Here is a 20287-nt window from a genome sequence, read left to right as displayed (position 1 = left end):
CATCTACCGGTTAGTCTTCCCTTGACATCCCCACCTTCCTTGAACCTCTGTAGACAAAGGCCTTAATTGCCTTGGGCCGGGCTGAGCAGCAGTTCCTTTTGTGACCGGGCCTTCTCAGCAGTGGCTGTATTTTAGCAGTAGGCAAGCAAACTTCTTTACTTGGCTAAAGAGATCCTTTAGGCTAAGAAGAAACTATACAAGCAGCAAAGGAGCCTGTTCAAAGGAGGCAGCATTCTTGGTGACCTCATCTTCCTCCCAGCTCTGGTCCAGTTGGAGCTGTACATACAGGGCAGACTTCCAGTTCCTCCTGTCTGGGACTAACAGTGGCAGATATAAATAGACCAAGACTTTGTCTGTAGCCATTGTTCTCTAAGTGCCCATTGTTTCTGGATGCAAAGTGACTGTAGGGCTCTCTCTAAGCACTCTCTCTCATTCTCCTTCCTGCCCTTCCTTCTCTCTCTCTTTCCCTCCCTCCCACCCCCTCCCTCTCTGGGTGTCTTTCTCTATCTCTGTCCTGCACAGATCTGAATCCAAGCTCCATTTTCCTCTGCTGCCTTTCCACTTGTCTGGCACTTAGGGAGAACCTGGGGGGAACCGGCCTCTCGTTGGACACATCGCCTGAATCTATGAGCTTCGTATTTTTATTCCAATGAAGCTTTTGCCCAAGTCTTTCCATGATATATTTGTGGTCAAGTTGAGGCTACATGGATCCAACCAGGGTAAAATCAGGAGGATTTGTAACTGGTTGAGCTACTGTACCCAAAACGGTCTTGATGATTGTGTGTCAGAATGATGTGTGGTCTCTGCTGTTATGGGGCTCAGGACTTGGTCATTGCCTTTTCAACATTTTTATCAGGGGTTCATATCAGAGAAGGATAAAGAAAACATACTTACTAAATTGCATATGGTGCAAAGCTAGTGGGAAGGGGACAGCTTCGTGATGTAGGGATAAGAACAAACGAGGTCAAGTTCAATATGGATAAATGTGAAGCCTTCCACTGAGGTTAATAAGATTCAGTCAACAGGTAGAGAAGTGGCTCAGCTTCGGTGTACTTTGAATGGCTTTTGTCGTGTAGCTGTTGGAAAACTCAGTGCTGGTCTGTACCCACAGAAGTGAGTGGTATAGGGGAAGGAGGAGGTCTCATTTCCTCCTGAGGAGCACGGTGTTCGCCTGGGAATGTTCCTGATGCCTTTGAGGAACATGGGCATGCCAGAATGCTTCTGGGTGGGGGGATGGACAGAATCAGCCCGTCATGAGTGTTTGAAGGCACCACCAAGGAATTTAAAAACCTGGATAGAAGTGGTGACAAAGGGATGTTAAAGCAGTCAGGAAACTGATAGATGAAGAAAGATGAAACTTGTATGCGTGGTTTCAATCCACAGAAGGAGGGACAAAGCCCTCCTTCTCAGAGGAGAAGTTCTCCTCCTAGAACTCATTAGAGGGCAGATTTGAACTCAGTGCATGTAATCGTTAAGAAATCATGATTGCAATCCATAAAGAAAATTGAATGGCTCAAAAGGGACAGAGCAATTGAATGTCTTAGCAAGTCAGGTGGCATCCTACAGGACCACTGGGGTCCTTCTGGGAAGCATGGTGTTTGTTTGGGTCTCAGGTCCGATCTTACCTGTGATTGTCATTACTTGTTCACCCATCGTCCTTTGTCCATCTGGGGACCTTGGGCTACATATGTAGAGTGTATCACGTCCCTGGCTGTGGCCTGCCCTGTTGAAAATCTTTGTCCCTGTACTGGGAAAATGGACTTATGTATTCTTCTTTTTCATTGTGGTTTCTCTGGGTTGAAAGCAGACAGTTGCACTGTGTGAATGTGTATGAGTATGCTTTTTCCTTCTCTGTCCAGATTTATTTATTAAAAGAAAAACACATCTGCATAAAAAAGCCTTAGAACACAGGAAGAATGTCCACTTTGTTTTTCTTTCTGTAGCACCAAGACATGTGGGGTTTCAGCTTCCTCCAAGGGGTTTTTGAAGACTGGCTTTCATCTCAGACAAGGCTTTTTCCCATTGGAAAAAACGGTCTTTTTTTGGTTTAGAAATGTATTTATATAATGTATAAATAAATAAGAAAGTCGAGAGAGAATTTCCTTTCAAAATTTATGGAAAAATGCTGCTTTCTGAACATCATTAATTGGAAGGTGCTGGCTCTTCCCAGTCCTCTTCCACTCTGCGCTTTGGCCTTTATTCTGGTTTAAGATTTCCCAGTATCTCCATGCTCTGTGCCCTCTTTCTTTCCCTCTCTCCTTCTCTGCCATCTGCCTTCCCTGCCAGCTCTTCCCCTCCCACTCCTCTGCCAGCTCCTCCCTGTCTGCCCATCCCCCCCCAGCTCCCTCCACCCCCATCCCTGCCTGTGGACCCTGCCGCCCACCCTGCGCCCCTCTTCCTTCTGCCTCTCCCAGGCTAGCCTTCAGTGACTAAAGCCCTCACTGCAAGAGGCCTGTCTCTGTGTTTGTTTCCTGCGTGGGAGGGAGAGGCAGGCCTTGAGAAAACAGTTCAAAAGTGCAGAAAAACTTTACCTCTTCCAGCCTAAATAAACGGGCTCCACTCCATTTGTTTGCCCAGATTTTTCCTTTGCCCGTGGAGAAAACGCCTCATCTTCCACCTTGGCCAGCCTGGCCTTCCTGGTGATCCTCATGAGCACCCCCCCGCCCCCGCCTCCCGCCATGCCTGTTTTGCCCCCCAGGTCAGGGTCAGGTGGGCCCTGAGCCGAGCGGATTAGTGTAGAATGTGCGGTGAGACCCCTCAGCTCTGGTGATGTGACTGCTCTCTACAGAGGGTTTCAGGGATTGAGGTGCTTTTCTTCAACGGGAGGAATGTTCTCTATAATGAAAATGATGGGGGGAAACGGAAAGAAATGTCCTGGTGTCCAGCATTTCTGCCTGCTCTGCTTTACTTCTGTGAATAGGTCTGGGTACAAAACAACTGGCTTTGGTATCTGAGGATCTGGGTTTGTGCACTGCTCGGACCACTGCACTGGCCTGACCATCTTAGCAAAGTCACTCAAGTGACCTCTGCGAGCCTCAGTGTCCTCACCTATGTGGTGGAGATAATGCCACAAACCTGGTTGTTTTCAGGATCATGTTAGAATATGGGGAAGAAGGTTCTGTAAAATGTGAGATTCTGTTCTGATAACAGTCCTGAAAAATCAAGGGCAGGAGGCAAGTGAAGTGAAAATAAATTACTCAGCCCCCAATTAACCAGCATCTCCAGGGCCTCAGGGGGGAGGCATCAAAGGCCCACGTGTGAAGTTGAAGAAGAGGAAGCTGGGATTATAGCAAGATGGAGCCTGTCACGTATCTTCCCGAGTCTTCTTTAGTGGGGTGATCCTGGGCCACGTTGGCACCAAAAGCCTTATGATCCCGTCATAAGGATTTTAGCTGACTGCAGGGCTGGAGTTTGGCCTCACTTAGAGGTGTGACAGAAGAGTCCATAGGAGATCCTGTGACCATCTGCAAAGCTTTGGGGCCGAAAGGGGCCAATTCAGGCTTTCCTCCTGAGTAATATGGAAACCGGGCTCTGTGTTTTTCTCTGTATTTTCTATGACAAAGAAGTCACATAGTTCTGGGAGATTCAGGACTTGTAAAATGTGTGGTGTGGTGGGAGTCAAGTATAATCATCTACATAGCAAATGATATGAAGCATAGGCAGTAAGACATAGGCAGTAAATGGTTTGAAAGGATCATGTTAGAACTTTTGATTATTTAAAATACTCTGTTGTGCTGTCCCTTTTTATGCAGGGATCCGAATCTCCACAATTAAAACACTATTTCTCTCTTTCTTTTTTTCTTTCTTTCTTTCTTAAAGATGTTAAGTGTACTTATTTTTTTTTTAAGATTTTATTTTTATTTATTTGACAGAGAGAGGGAGAGAGATCACAAGTAGGCAGAGAGGCAGGCAAAGAGAGCAGGGGGAGCAGGGCAGGCTCCTCACTGAGCAGAGAGCCCAACGTGGGGCTCGATCCCAGGACCCTGGGATCATTACTTGAGCTGAAGGCAGAGGCTTAACCCACTGAGCCACCCATTTTAAATCGTTAGCGTGTCTTTCATTGAAGGGCACGTGAATGACGAGGATAAAATGCAGCTTGGGTTTGGCAAATTTCAAACACCTAGAAAAGGATTTTGAGCCCCAAATTACAATTTTGTTTTGTGCCATATTGACTCTGAAATGGCACTCTTAGGGCCTTTTGGAAACCAAAAGGCTTCTTAGGTGCGCTGGATCCTGGAGCTGTGAGGTGTTGTCCTGGCAAGGTACATTTGAGATGATAATTGCTTCGGAACAGGTTTCCCCCTTAACAGACTGGAGGGTGCAGAATAGGTCAGAAATTAGTCTGTTCCATTAAAGCAAAGAGCCAGATTGCGGAGATGTCAATTTCCGTTGACATCTCAGAATCGGATTTTTGTGTTCATTTTTTCTTATTTTCTCAGTTGCTTCCTTGTACCTGGGAAAATTGCCAGATTCCTTCTCCTTGCTGTCTCTCAAAGCATTAGGAAGTAAATTTGTGTATTTTTTCTTGTAGTCTTGATATTTTACAAGATGCTTTTTAGTTCTGTCCAAGTCACTGGTTACGTACTGAGCACCTCCTAGTAATGAAAATGATGGGGGGAATGGAAAGAAATGTCCTGGTCAGGTGGGGAGAGAATCCCGGATAATGAAAGAATGCTCCGTCTCGTTGCTCTTGGAGACCTGTCCTCGTGCACCTTCTCTTGCCAGGGCTGCTAGAAAAAATGCAGAATCGAGGACTCATTCCAGCGGGGCGCACTCATTCAAATATTTCCTCTTTCAGGCCATGTGCCCAATGTGTAGGGTAGGAGAGTTGAACTACTCTTAAGTAGAGAGCAAGAAAATTTAGCTGCAGGACCCAGGGGGCAGTTCTGCTTTCTGGCTCCGATTCTGGAACGGAAGAGCCTCTCTGGGTTTCCCTGAACACCTGGAATTAATTTGGATTTTGCTCTGACTTCGAAACATTTGCTGAGGTGGAGGATGGTGGAGGGCGTAGGAAAGAAATAAATCCAGTGATTAAAAATAGCTTTGCATGTCAGGTGCCTGAACGGATTTGGGAACATGCCTGCAATCCCTTTTGTCTGGCAGGTTTGAACTCCGGCGCTGCCGAATTACAACCGCTTTCATTTGTTTTTCCTGCTCCCCTACCATGTAATGGTCAAGGGCTCATTGGAACCATGTGTGAGCCTGGTGAGTCACCAAATCCTCAGGACTTCAGTGGTAATAATGTGTTAAAACTCCTTGTGGGGGATGGGGCAGGGGTGGATGGAGGGAAGAAGGGAGAGCACTGAAGTCACTTCCTACAGATGTTCAGATGTTCAGAAGCCCTCTCCGCAGGCTTCTTTCCCAGGCCCAGCTGCGGGACCCGCGGCCGGTTTCCCAGTGCGGTGGGGAGCATGCTTTGCCTCCCCCGAGGCCACCTCTCTTGTCCCGTGGCAGCTTCCGGCGGAGAAAGGGCATCCACCTCGGAGGTGGCCCCGGGGTACCCAAGCCCTGTGTACTCTCCGGTGGCAGTGTGCGTGGGCAGCAGGGCCTAGAGGCTGTAACTGGACGCTGGCTTGCCTTTTTGGTCAGCCTGGTTGTTGGAGGGCAAATTGGGGATTTTTCTGTACTACTTCTTTGGACTGTTTTTTTAATTGTCGGGCGACTTGTAGGAGACTAGGTATTAAGAGGAGGGCAGAAGCCTGGTTGTAGTTTTTCCTAACTGATAGGAATCTGTTTCAGAGCTCCTGGTGTCCCCTTATGTGGGGCAGCAATGGACTGTTGGGTAGAGAAGGGTGGTTTCAGAAGGGGCGCCCAAGCCCTACCTTGCTCCCTGCATGCCAGAGCACCACCTTGCCTGTCCCTCATCTCTCTGTCCCATCATTAGGTCTGTGAAAACAGAGCTGAGGGGCTGGGGAGGGACATTTATTTCCCTTCTTTGTGGTAACCTCAGCCCAGAGGCTTTGTGGATTAGACCATCGCCCTCCACTGGAAAGCCTGCCTGCCAAGTTTCTAGGGCCTTTCACAGGAGTGAAATCACACCACAACCAGTGGGAGAAAGAGGACCCTGACAGGTCTCTTGATCCCTAGTTCTAATCCACCATCCGCGAATGAGAGAGAGAGAGAGCAACAGAGACGGGATTTGAGATTCCCTGTCACACTGTAATGAGATATTAGTGTCTTCACGGGGGAAGTCCTTTTAGAGACCAGGAACAGCTTTCCAGGGACAGTCAAACTCTGGGTCAGAGTTTTTTCTATTTCTATTTTTCTATTTCTATTGATCTAAAGGAGTAAAGATGCCTTCTTTCCCACACTGGGACTTTCTAGGCGGCTTGGCACTGCCCCTTGGATTCTCGCCAGCATCCCCAGCCTTTTCTTGCACAGTTAGAAGGTCATGCAGACGTGAACCGTTAGGAAGAATGATCCCCGTGCTCGCTGCTTGTAGGACAGGGGAATCCAAGGGATTGGCTTTCCATCCTGATTTGAGCTCCTCTTTCTCTGATCCAACGACTTCACTTTACAGATAAAGGCAGTGTTGCTTTCAGACAAGCTCTGTGGTTCAGATGGGCTGTTAAACAAAATGTAGACCTAGCTGTAAGCACCGTGAAAGGTAATCTGAAGCCTTATTTTCCTTTTCCATGAGTTTATCTGTCTCTTGTCAGCTTTCCTATTATGATCCTCCTTTATCTAGAGAATGTCTGCCTGACAATAAAATGTTTGTGCATGAAATGACATGTGGTCCGGGATTAGCTTTATAGTTCTTCAGTGTGTAGGGAAGGAGATGAATTAGGAACGAGTAGTGTTGATAGATTTCGAATACGATTTCATTGTACTCTTCCCTCCGCTTTGGTGGATGTTTGAAAATTGCGATAAGGGAAATTAAAAATGTTATTCAACATTAACCTAGAACCTATTAATAGACTTCTTTTTAGCAAGACACTGATTAAGTGACTTATCCAGTGTGATTATATTAGTGGCAACACTGAGATAAGAGCCCATGGATTTTGACCAACAAGTCAAGGCAAGCCCCGTGCACGCCCCATTATGTCTTTTTCTTTTGTCTTCAGAATTCTCTTTCCAGCTGGGACTATTGTTCTATTTCCTCCTGGGATGGACCAGAAGGCTTCTTCTTGGTTTCTTTTCACTTTAAGAAACATGTTTCAGTAAGACTTTATGTAACTAATTAACCTTATATTATGCACACAATTGCCCATCAAGGTAACTCAGGGGTGAACACAGACAGAGAAGGAAGCCAGGTTGTCATTTAACCTGTGTCACTTCGTATGGAAGGAAGGAAGCGTCGCTACCCATAGTCCCGAGAAAGGACAAGATTACAGTCGATTCTGTAAATGGCTTTTAATTATGTCTTTATGGAGCTAGCTCCATAATTCTGGATTTGTTCAGTCCAGGAAAGGTTTTAAGTTTTTAATTATTTTCTCAAATGTATCTAACTTTCCAACTAACAAATAAAAGTCCCATTTTCTCTCTCTGAGTTGTCCAAATTTTATTTTCCTTGGATCTCTGATCTCATCCTATTTGCTGCAGCAGCGGAATGGAGTAGGAAGAGCTTGAGTTTAAGAATTGAAAGACTGAGGTCCAGCCCTGTGATTTTACACAAATCTCTTAATCTCTCAGAGCTCTGTTTCCTCATCTGTAAAATGGGGATCCAGTAGTACCTCCCAAGGACTCTTGGAAATTTCATGTGTGATATCATGAAATAGTATTCATGAAGGGTCTTAGTGGACCATAAACTGGTTTTCAGATGTCAGGCATATTAGCCATTGTTGTTGTTTCTTGCATGCTGCTCTTGATGGGAAAAGTAACCCCCACAACCTGCGCCCTCCCTCCCCACAGATAGTATCATCATGGTAACCTGCTAGGGTTTGGCCAGTTAGATGGTTGTGCAGACTGGAATAATTCACCTGGCATTTCTAGTTCTTAGCTTTGTTTCTCATCACCTAACCCTCAGATTCAGATCCTAGATGCTCTGCTTTATTGTGTAGTTTGAGGAAGGTGAGGAGAGAGACATCTTAGGTCAATAAGGTGCTGTCCTGACTTCTCCTGGGACAAACATCACTTCTGGCATAGAGTCTATGTAACATAGTTGATATGAGCCATTTGGTTCCAAACAAGTGAACAGAATGTCATGAAAAGTCACATGAAAACATCCTGGACAGGTTCTTGGACATTGAACAGCCCTTACCCTCGACTTACACATAACTGAATTAAAACCGTTGTTCTGCATTTGACTTAAAACATCCTTGGGGTTGCATATAAACTTTTGTTCAGGGTCAGGCCACAATGCAAAATGAGCAGATGTTTCCATGCATTCAGAATGGCCCAGTTCGTTATGCCCCTACTAATTCAGGGAGTGCTCCCTTCTCGTTTTCGACTCGATACTGTGCCGTCTTGCTAAGATGAGAGTTTGGGCCTGTTACTCATTCACTGGCTTCTGTACAATTCTATTCTCTGAAACTTAGGGTGATTCTTATAAATACTAACTCACATTTAGGGTCCTGAGGGATAATTGCTGGGTAGGAAATCCGATATGCTCGTAAACGTTTTCAGTTTCCCATGTGTTGTGTTTAGAGTCTCTACTGTATTGGGGTAATATATCTTCAGGACAGGTTCTCAGCATTTTGAGACAAATGTGTTATTTGAATTTAAGATACTGCAATTACAAATATTAACACAAAGGCAATTTTAGTACTTGTCCATGAAAAACAGTTAGTGAATTTCCGAGATGGGGGGGTTGATTAATTTCTACATGCCATCCCTCAAATTAGAAATATTTGGTACCTGATGCAAAAATATTATAACAGACCGTGAGCTAAAATGTGGCAGGAATAACAGAGAGGCCTGTTTGGGCTAAACTAGGTCGGATTCTCCATCTGTGTAATGATTTTGTTATTGTTGTCAATCAGTGTAATTAACACAACTGCTGTGATTACAAACTAGCACCATAGGTGGAATTTTTGCGTTCATATTTTCTGTGAAGACAATTTAATCTTTTAGATTAATGTCTGCTTCCAAATATGATTATTCATCATCATTTATTTATTTTTTATTTTTTTAAGATTTTATTCATTTATTTGACAGACAGAGATCACAAGTAGGTAGAGAGGCAGGCAGAGAGAGAGGAGGAAGCAGGCTCCCTGCTGAGCAGAGAGACCGATGTGGGGCTCGATCCCAGAACCCTGGGATCATGACCTGAGCTGGAGGCAGAGGCTTTAACCCACTGAGCCACCCAGGCGCTCCTATTCATCATCATTTAAATGCAATGCCTGGGCTACTACTGATAAAAGCCAATCCTGGCTAATTGTTCATTCACTTAGAGAGGGGAAGGTTTGCATTTTTTTTTTTTTTAACCAATGCTCCCCACTGTTTAACAAGGGAGAAAAGCTCTTACTTTTCCTGTCTGAATCCTTTGTGTCCAAGGGCAGTAACATGCCTTCTCCTGAGCTCATCGAGCCCAAATGCAGGTGTCCCAAGTGTGTGGAGTTGGCCTCCACCAGCCAGCTGGGCTGTGAGGCTGTGAGCACTTTTCCAAGAGATCCAGCAGCCAGGGGCAGAGCTGATGGGCATGGCGCAGCTGCAGCTGACAGCATGTTGACCAGGCTTTTGGAGGTGGCATTGAGGTAGACAGGCAAAAGTATTCCAGCTGCTTCTCTTGGAGAGAGCGAGTGAGAGCCTGGAAGGGCTGGTTCCCTAACAGGAAGCAGGAACCTGCATGGAGTGTTGTCAGGCCAACGGTCCTGTCCAGACCATACTGTCAAAGTGTGCAGGGTTATAGGAAGCAGACTCCAGGAAACCTCTTTCTCAGGCTTTCTGCTGTCATCCTTGGCCTTCACATCCCCTTGGCATCTTCCATGTAGGAGATGCCTGGGGCCTCCTAGCCAATCCCATCCTTCAGTTCCAGCCTCTAGCACAACAATTGTGCCTTTGGCCCAGCCTGTATTTTCCACATGTGTTGTCCTGGCCAATTTCTGCCATCAGTAAAGTTCTTTTCATCAAATCATAAATCAGTGGCGGGAACAAACACACAAAACCCACACAGTTCAAGTTCATGCATTTGTGTTGGACAGGAGTGAAGGGAAGGGAAGTTGATTCAAATTTGGAAAACAGTGGATTCACTAAACATTTGTTGATTGACTCCTGTGTTCTGCCCTGTGCTAGGAGGCCAGGATGCTTTCAAAAGGAATGTTCTTGGGTGAAATAAAAAGTCCCTTTCTCTGAGGTGACACCAACTTCTACTCTAAGTGGAGACATTTCTGGACCTGGCACTTGGCTGTTCTTGGGTGTGTAGAGTGGGGACAAAGGGGCAGTATTGATGTCTTTCTTGGTGACTCATTTGATGATTACTCCATTGTTTGAAGGGCTAGATGTTATGTAATCAAAATTTTATCCCCTCCCCCATTTTTCCCTCTTAACAATCTGGGATTTTCCATCATTTTGTCAACCTTCCTGGAGGCATGTTGATTTTTCCATGTAGATTTTTTTGGGCTTGGCCCAGGGCAGCCCAAGCTCTCCCCTCCCTAGAACTTCAAATCCACCCTCGGTGGCAGGGCCTGGGGAGCAGCTGCTGTGAGCCCTTCTGTGCTTTTAGGGGAGAGCTGGACTGCAAGCTGTTTCCTGAAGGCATCACTCAAAGCAAACCAGAGAGAAAGTGCTCGCTCTTCTCTCTTGCAATGCAGCTTCCGTTCATTTTGACGTTTAGAGGCAATTTATTTGCTCCTTTTTTCAGAGATCACCAGTCATCATCTTTTCCCTTCTGTGTTTCCATAAATTCAGCCAGTACACATACAGATGTCCAGGGAATTTTTTTTAACTGGTCAGGGAGCAGGGATGGCTAGTTGAGGAGCACCAATGGCAGCATTGCCTGGAACCCAGCCATTGTATAAGTCAGTTTCATATGATACCCTCAAGACCCAGGGTGAGGAAGAGGGCTTCTGGAAATTACTACAGCAAAGTGTACCACTGCCTTAAGATCACGCCATGGTTAGTAGGAATTCTCAGGTTTTTTTGTTTTTTGTTTTTTGTTTTTGTTTTCCTTTTTTTTTTTTTTTTTTTGCCCATGAGCTTTTTGTGGGAACTTGTACTTAAGGTGAATACTGGGGATTTTTAACCTGAGCCATATTTATGTATCTTTGCTTTGAACATCATCTGTGATTACAAGAGGGATTGGACATAGAGATAAAAATAGAGATGGATGTTGCAAAGGATGACACGTTCATGGGCGTGCAGAAGTTGATCCTTCACTCTTCCTCGCCACCTTCAGGGTAGATATTACCTCTCATATGCACTTCAACTTCATCCTCTTACGCTACCTATATCGCCAACTCCCTTTCACCACAGCTACTGTAAGAACTTTTTATCAAGTGTTCCCACTATTCCTAGTTATCTGCTCAACCCTTCTTTACCAAGTAGCTAAGGTGATCTTCTCTATCTCTCTTTTTCCATTTTTATATTGTGATAAAATATACCTCCCATAAAATTCAGCACCTGAACCCTTTTTAAGTGTGCAGGTCAGTGGTGTTATGTACGTTCATAGTGTGCACAACCGTCAACACCATCCATCTCCAGAACTTTTTCCATCTTGTAAAACTGAAACTTTGTTCCCATTAAATAACAACTCCCCGTTTCCTTCTCCCTCCAGGCTATGGCAGCTACCATTCCCCTTTCTGTCTCCATGAATTTGATTATTTGAAGGACCTCATGTAATCTGCCTTTTGGTGATTGGCTTGTCTCATCTAGCATAATGTGAAGGTTCATCTACGTCATAGTCCATGTCAGAATGCCCTTCTTTAAGGCTGAATACTACCGCCTTGTATGTATATACTACTTTGCTTATCCATTCATCTGTTGATGGACACTTGGGCTGCCTCCACATTTTAGCTATCATGAACAATGCTGCTGTGAACAGAAGTATACAAATCTATCTTTAGGACCCTGCTTCAGCTCTTTCAGGTATATCGTGAGTTCCTAAAACTCAACAACAAAAACCCAACAACTCTATTAAAAATGAGCACAACCCTTGAATAGACATTTCTGCGGAGAAGATACAAAAATGGCCAATAAGCACATGGAAAGATGCTAACGTTCATTAGTCATTAGGGAAATTCAAACCAGAACTACAGCGTGGTACCACTTCATGTCCATTAGGGTGCCTTAAAAAAGCCCATGCTTACCTTGCCACCTCCTCTCAAGCAACTGTCCTCCTGGTTCCTCTGCTCCTACTGCATTGATCTTTTTGATATGAAAATGGGCCAGATTTCCCCTCCTCCCCCCATTTCCTAAAGTTCGTTTGTGCTCCTTCTGTTGTCTAGGACTGTGGTTCTCTAATTGGGTGGTCATCAGGAGCCCCTGGACTGTGTGTTAAAAGCACAGATTTCTGTGCTCCCCTACCCCCTCCCAGAAGTTCTGATTCAGGAGGTCTGGAGTAGAGCTGAGAATTTGAATTTTTAACAGTTTCCCGGTGATGATGATGATGATGCAGGTGGTCTGGGGACCACACCTGGGGAATTCTGGTCTAGAATATTTTTTCTTTTTTAAACAAGTATGCATGTTTTAGATCTCAGGTCAAGCATCTCTGTTCTCCTAAGGGAGGCCTTTTCCGAGTCCTCCAGACTTCCGGGAATTCTTGTTCTATGTTAACCTCTCCTTTTCTGCATCTCCTATGAAACCCGTATTGATGTGTTTGAATGTTTAATTGTATTAACTAGTTTTATAATGCCTGACTTCCCTGCCAGCCGCTGATATCCAGCTTCATAAGGACAGAGATCATTTCTGTCTTGCTCACTGCTTGCTTCCCTAATTCCTTGCACAGAGCGAGTGCTCAGTGATGATGCATTGAATGAATGAATGTTGTCATTTCCTTTTCATGGAAGTAGGTAGCCACATTAATTCTCTCAGTGAATGTGAAGGTTGATCAGGGGCTATGACTGAATCAGTAAAGCTTTGCAGAAAGAGTAAGCATTTTTTAATTTTTAATTTTTTTTTTAATTTTTGGTCAAGGATGTAGAACATTCTAGTCAAATGTCAGTTTTGTTTTGTTTTTTTTTTAGGGGCTTAGCACACTGTGGAAAGCCCCCTAAATTTTACCTGCCCTAGTGAGGACGTTAGTACAGTTATTTCTCAGATTGCCTTCTTCAAGCCATTCAAACCCTGTTATCTTTTATGGGTGGTTAACTACCTAGTACTTTTTTAAAACTGAGGTACAATTAGCTTATATTAGTTTGAGGTATACGACATAATGATTTGATATTTGTATCTGTTGCTTAATGATGACTACAGTGTCTAGTCTTTAGCACCTGTGTTGTTTTATTATTCATCTATTTTTTTCTTTACAGATATGGAATGTGCTGATGTCCCACTCTTGACTCCAAGCAGCAAAGAAATGATGTCTCAAGCATTGAAAGCTACTTTCAGTGGTTTCTCTAAAGAACAGCAACGCCTGGGAATTCCCAAAGGTGTGTTTTGTTGTTGGGAGAAGCGAGGGATGGGATCAGACTTTTGGGTGAGGTTAGTTATCTCACCTGCAGTGTGAGACAGACATTATGACTAACCACTTCCGTCAGCCCCTGGAGATGGTGGCAGACGTCTCCTAGAACAATTGTAGACCCATGCCAGTGCTTCCCCATCTCCCAGGTTTTGACACTGCCATCTTGGTCTTGGACAGTGGTTCCCAAAGTTGTTTGCACACGAGATTCAGGACTTCAAGAAATCCCACAGCTCAGGCCATGTCCCAGGCCTATGAAGTTGAAATTCCTGGTAATTCCAGAGCACAGTCGAGCTTGGAAAACAGTCTTAGAGTCATTCTGGGCCATCATTGGATGAATTTAGTGAGCTACATTTCTTGGAATTTAACTGATTGCTCTTCTCTTTTCCACGTGCTTTGGTGAAATGTGTTTATGCATGGGTCTTCTCCTCTGAAAGGGTTTATTCAGGGATGTAAGGGGACTGGAGTTGTCAGAAAGGACAAATGACTGGAGAAACTTAAGCCTCCAGTAGGCAACATTTCCTGAGCAACTGAGAGCAGAGAACACTTTTCTCTCGAGTAAGAGTGACGCCTCTGCTGCCTCCAGCCCAGTCACACCCACATCTTAGACAGAGTCTGTGAATGTACCTCCAAACCTTTTCTCATGTATATACTGCTTCATCACAAACCTTGGCTGACAGCAATGCCCAACATCCTATTAGCATCACAAAGCAGAATCAAGTGAATATTGACCTTGGGTTTTCTAGCATCTCATAAAGTCATCTGCTGGATTGAAGGGGGTGGGATGGAGCTGGGCATCAGGTGCATTGTGAGCCCCGCAGCTGGCCTTCCTGCCATCCTTGGAGCTCTGAGAGCACCATGCTGGTTCAGTCGTGCTCAACCCCAGCCACGTGGGAAGAGCACGTCTTGCCTGTTCTCTGATGCTGCTCCACGCTTGTAGGGTGTCTGGTATGATGAAATGAGGTGCCTGATAATGCTGTTAGGACTAAGGACCATTTGAATGGCTTACTATTACTAGTTGCTATGATTATGACTAGCCATCGTTAGCGAGGATAAAAATGATTAATTCTAACGTCTCAGGTCAGTCATGACAGTGAAGAGCAGGAATAGGAGGGAGCAGTCTCCAGAACGCGCTTGACTTTGTTCTTATTGCTATGAAAGACATCATTCTGTTCTTTGGTCCTGGGCTTTAAAAAAAAAAGAAGCCTCATGAAAGTAAGGTTGTGAGAGAGGAGGTTCATCAGTCTCTGTCTGAATAGAGGTGTGGGGGTCTACTCCTGTCTTACTTTTTGGCTAATGGGCATGATCTCCAAGCTTGCAGGCCAAGGATGTTGAGTGTGGGGCAGGGGGAAGGTTATGGAGAGTGCCCCATGACATGCCTTTATAGGCTGGTGCTTCCTAAACCTGTGAATCAGAGAACAGATCCTTCAGTGTCCTCCCTGAGGCCTGGGCAGGAGGGAAAGCCTGACCTGCTGGGTCTTCATTTGATCTCTTTCTTCAGACCCCCGGCAGTGGACAGAAACCCATGTTCGGGACTGGGTGATGTGGGCCGTGAATGAGTTCAGCCTGAAAGGTGTGGACTTCCAGAAGTTCTGTATGAATGGAGCAGCTCTCTGTGCACTCGGGAAGGACTGCTTTCTCGAGCTGGCCCCAGACTTTGTTGGGGACATCTTGTGGGAACATCTCGAGATCCTGCAGAAAGGTAAAGGTGTGGGGAGGGAGTGAGGAGGAAGCTGTGTGGGGTTGCTTCTGCGGTGGGTGGCGGAGGATCCCCGAGGGCGGGACATCCATGCCAGTATCTGTGGGTATCCTATCACGGCGTATACTGTCTCTGTAGACATGCCCGGCTGGCATGCAGCAGGTGCTCAATAAATGCAGCAGGTGCTCAATAAATATCAGTTGTTTTCTTTTATGTATTGGAGGTTCAGATTTTAACATTTTGCAAGATGGCACTCCCAATGCATTTCGCTAGCCGGAATTCTAATCCCAGTCCTTACCTTGGACTCATGGGCTATTCGAGCAGGGTCAGCAGCCAGCTCCCAAGACAGATCGTTGGTTGTATTTTTTTTCCTGGCCCCTTAATACACAGTCCCTTGATCCATGGCAGTGTGATACCTGCCCACTTGCACTAGAGAGCTTCGCTTCTCAGAGCTACTTACTAAGACTGGCTTCTTGGCCCCCTGCCTGGGAGGGTGGGAAGGGATTGGCGCGCTGTGGGCTACCTTTTTCATCAGGAGCACAAATGGGGGGGTTAGGTCGGGACACCGTGTTGCAACCTTGTAATGACATGGCCTCCCCTACCAGCCTCTTCCAACCTTTTTGGACCAAGTGACTCATGTACCACAGTCCTGGCTGAGTATAGAAACAGCAGCAGGCGGCAAACTTGGGTGTTTTTGCACTTATTTTTCTGAATTTCTTCTTAAAATAAATTGCAGTTACCAGCAGTCAGCGGTGCCCTCCAGCTGACTGTAAGCCTAGAAGCCCATTGCCCTCTCTGACCCAGGCCCACCCTTTCCCTGTGGTCAACAGCTCCAACCCTTGGCGCAGATGCCACAGTGGGGGTGGGGGGGGCAGGGAGCAAAGCTCCGGATTAGCACTTTTCTTCCATATAATACCTTCCTTTGTGTAAGGATATTTTCCACTCCTCAATGCTCAGGAGAGCCCCAAATTAGATTTCTCTGGGCCCAGAAGTGTTATCTTTCTTCCTTCTCTTCAGCGTCTGCACTGGAAAATAAATAAATAGTCCAGAACTAGGTGAATCTTGCTGCGGCTGCCTCCGCTGGGCACGGCAGGGCCCAGGCTTCCCGAAGGCCCGAGGCCGTGTCCACGTTAACTGCTCCAACACTCACTCCTATGGGTTGACACGAGTGACCTGTTTATAGAGGGAAAAGACAGGGCAGGCTCCTAACAGATCTGATATAACCGTTGGTATATAAACACAACGGTGGATTCTACCAGACTGTGTAACCCAAATATATCCCAGTAATACGCATTTTCCCTGTATTTGTCTCCATGGAGCGACCAGGTGTGCCAGAGTACCTGTGATCACAGTCATGACTAATAACTGTAGAACAGCTCCTGTTTCCCGAGTGCTTTCCGATCCATTTTCTCACTGGATTCTCAAAATAGCCCTGTGAAATAAGAGGGCCGTGTGCTCTTGGTGTCCTCATCTGTAAAATGAGGGCAGATTAGGTGGTTTCCTCAAGATCACTCATTTCCTTAAACTTGGTCTTTTTGGTTTAATTTCCTGCCCTGCATTCATTGTATAATAATATGGACTCGAAGAGCAGTGTCTGGGCCGCCAAGATGGGTGTGACCTACCTTCCTGCGAAGGACCAGCTTCAGAGAATGTAGACCCATCAGGAAGTCATTGAAAATATTGGAGGACAAAACGTCCTATCATCCCACCCATTTGCTACTGGGAAAGGTGGTAGGAACTATTTCTCCTTAGAGTCTTGAAGAGCCCAGCTCGAGGTGTGTGTGGAGGCTACAGCTTTTGTTCTGTAATTAAACCAGAACAACACAGCCCCAGAACATAGCTGTTTGGGGTGGGGTGGAAGGCCAAAGGGACAGGGATGTTTCAATCTGATAAGGGGTTAAAGCAGAGTTTAATAATTTTATCTCCACTGGGAACTGTTTTCCCTGTACAGGCATAAACTTGTTTTCCCAGCAGCCTCTGCTCCCAACAAGCTATCAGATATCGGAGGAAAAACCTAAGCCAACACTCCTTCTGTGTGCCTGAGTCTGACAGGGAAATAGAATCAGAGCATTCCATGCAATGTTTGGGGTCACACCACTGGATTCCAGGGTAACGAGAGGATCCCCCAGCACCTCAGCTCACCTACATTCCGTTCTCATGCCAAGGGGAGCTGGCACCTGGTTGCCAACAGCAGTTGGTGATAACAGTTCTCTGTCTTCACACGAGCCCCACCTTATCCATCCACCCAATGGTCACCTTACCAGTATCCTGTTCTTCTCTGAGCCTCAGGGTGATGGGAAAAAAAAAACAAACAAAAAACCAACAACACAACACAAAAACCAGACATCTGTTAGAAGTGGATGCCCTGAAGTATAACCACCTAAAGATGATAATATATTTCCAAAAAAAGTTTTGGAACCGATTGGTTCGAGCATTTGGGACAGATTCGGGTAAATTCCCAAGACATCTTGAAGCCTCTCATGGTAACGTGGAGCAAGCGTGCATCAGAATGAGGGTGGGATGCCTTCCCAAGCCTTAGAGATTACTCACTGGTGCTGCTTCCAAGATAGTAAATCCCCATTTTGCAGCTACTGAAATAATCGACTTAGCCATACTTTTGTGATCTCATCTCTAGACAAGGCCCCAGTCAGGGTAGACTCAGACACCAGCTCAGTTAATGAACATGCCGATTTCTTGGGGGAGGGACTGAGATCATTTTAGTCCTTTCGTCCAAGGTCCTTTTAGGCCAAACGTTACTTGTCTGTTGACCTCTCTGTTTGGTTCCCTGCCCGTCTGTTACAGAGGATGTGAAACCATATCAAGTGAATGGAGTCAACCCTACCTATCCAGAATCCCGCTATACCTCGGATTACTTCATTAGTAAGTTCGTTCTTCTGCTCTTCTCTCATTTTGCTTGCTGTAGTGGGAACCTAGGAAAGGATTCCTGTCCCACGTAACCTCAGGCTCCTTCATGGTAATTCTTTGGAAAATAACATTGTCTTCAATGTGGCCTCTCTGTTATTTATTTTGCTGTTCCCCCGAGGCACGCGCCTTGAAACTCTTTACATGTTGCTATTTTTATTAACCTGCCAACTCCTCTACACACCAGGATCTCTCCCGATACTTTCAGCATGAAAGTCATGTAGAAGGACTGCAACTTGGCCCATGAACTTTGATCTTACTTGATCCTGCGTACCATGGTGGCCATCAGAGGTTGGGATTAGGGATTTGGTTATGGCCCTTGTTCTTTCCCCTTTTACTAGTAGATACGACAGCATTTCCTCTGATCCTTCCTCAAGAGTGTGGCATGTGGCTTTAGATTCTGTTACAGAAGATAAAGCCTTCTCCCTTGTAGTAGACAATACCTAACCTTACGGGAGAGGGGGCCAGAAGAAGCAGATTAGGGTAGGGCTGTTCTTATCTGCTGGCCTTGCTTTTGAAGGGAGTCTTGAGCAGGTTTGTTTTCCTTTTATCTTTTTATTTTATTTTGATTTTTATTCTAATAGCAGCAATGATATTAAGTATTGAGATGGCGAGAGCAAGAAGGGTTGGTCGGCATTTTACACACGTACTCTTTGCTTTTCTTCACAGCGCTCTAAGGGAGATTGCAATCATCCCTATTTTAGAGATGTGTAAATTAAGCCAGAAAAGGGAAGTCTCTTGTTAACTAGTTGAGCAAGCTGAAGCACCCAGACCCTTCTGACCTAAAATACGCTCCTTTCCTTCTCTAAGTTAGTTAGCTTGTTTTCGTCTTGTGAGGCTGCTGTGAATGGCGAAGACCTGCCTGTTGTAGGTCCAAATTGACCCTCGATCCAACGGCACATATTCTCTGTTTCCAGGTTATGGTATCGAGCATGCTCAGTGCGTTCCTCCCTCAGAGTTCTCAGAGCCTAGCTTCATCACAGAGTCCTACCAGACACTCCATCCCATCAGCTCGGAGGAGCTCCTCTCCCTCAAGTATGAGAATGACTACCCTTCTGTCATTCTCCGCGACCCTCTGCAGACAGACACCTTGCAGACTGACTACTTTGCCATCAAACAAGAAGTCGTAACCCCGGACAACATGTGCATGGGGAGGACCAGTCGTGGTAGGTCAGATTTCTTCTCTAGAAGCTCTTGGGCTTTCAGATGTAACTGACTTTGTGAGTTTTTCAGGTCCCGTTATTTTTTTCTTTGCTATTGGCCCTGTACATTCCTGAATTTCAGCCTTTCCATTAGAATGTCTAGATATTAAGAGCTTTCCAACATGAAAGTGTGGCCCAGTTCGCCATGATGACAAAGACCGTGTGTCAGTGGTGGAATTGGTATGATGACCAATCCCATTTCTCATTTGGGTAAAATATTTCATTAAGTGATAACTCTAGTGGAAAGTGGTTGTTTTTTAAGGTGTGATTTATCTTCTTTGAGAGCATTTTGCTTGGGGAAGATATAATCCAATAAGAATGGTTCAGGTGACCCTCCCGGAAAGCCCTTAGCTTCTCATGTAGCCTAGCAATCCTCTTAGAGTCGTCCTGTGTCAGACTGCATACCCGGGCATGTTATCTGAATGACCTCTGCATCTCAGCCTGGGCTCTCCAGCCTCCTGTGATTTCTCTGGTTTGGGAAGATACAAGATGGTTAACCAACGGTTTATTTGGAACCAGTCATCAGCACTGTGGTGAAAGTATGTATTTAGCTAAAGGACCAGGGAAAGAGGTGGCCAGAGGCTTCCAAAAGAAGGTACTCTTGTTGATATGACCATTATGATAATGATAAAATATTCACTGACAGTGAAGTAAATGTTTCAAAATAGAGCTGACTGACTTTGTAAAAAAAAAAAAAGGAAAAGAAAAGGAAAGAAAAAGGTTAAGTACACCTGAATTTAAGATCAGGACACGAATGCTCAGAGGCGCAGCCTGACTCCTCAGGTGCTTGGATATCTTTGTATCTGAGGGAGGTTCAGTCCTCTGTAAGGAGGGATTTGTTCATCAAGGAAGAACTAGCTAATTTCTAGAGAGTTGAAAAAAAAAATGACTTTTCCAGTGGATAAAGGAGAAAACACTACGGACAGGACATAACAGGAGCTCATCCAAGTGGTGATCTGAGGCTTTTAG

The 20287-nt window shown here is 45.4% G+C and overlaps 1 protein-coding gene across 7 annotated transcripts in view; it reads left to right on the top strand.

The window, feature by feature from the left end:
- ETS1 (ETS proto-oncogene 1, transcription factor) overlaps nucleotides 1-20287 on the top strand; it is a 126530-nt gene that overhangs the window by 83065 nt on the left and 23178 nt on the right. For 4 of the 7 annotated variants that reach the window (XM_032360080.1, XM_032360086.1, XM_032360083.1 and 1 more), the window contains 4 exons: nucleotides 13347-13466; nucleotides 14997-15197; nucleotides 17997-18074; nucleotides 19034-19282. In XM_032360080.1, coding sequence (XP_032215971.1) covers nucleotides 13347-13466; nucleotides 14997-15197; nucleotides 17997-18074; nucleotides 19034-19282 — 648 coding nt within the window. Of the gene's footprint in view, nucleotides 1-5103; nucleotides 5206-13346; nucleotides 13467-14996; nucleotides 15198-17996; nucleotides 18075-19033; nucleotides 19283-20287 lie in introns of all 7 variants that reach the window. The other 3 variants (XM_032360081.1, XM_032360079.1, XM_032360082.1) reach the window with 1 other exon arrangement.

Source organism: Mustela erminea, chromosome 9 (genome assembly GCF_009829155.1).
Source record: "Mustela erminea isolate mMusErm1 chromosome 9, mMusErm1.Pri, whole genome shotgun sequence".
NCBI classification, from domain to species: domain Eukaryota; kingdom Metazoa; phylum Chordata; class Mammalia; order Carnivora; family Mustelidae; genus Mustela; species Mustela erminea.
The sequence above is the reverse complement of the archived record's forward strand: the minus strand, read 5'-3'. Positions and strand labels throughout refer to the sequence as shown.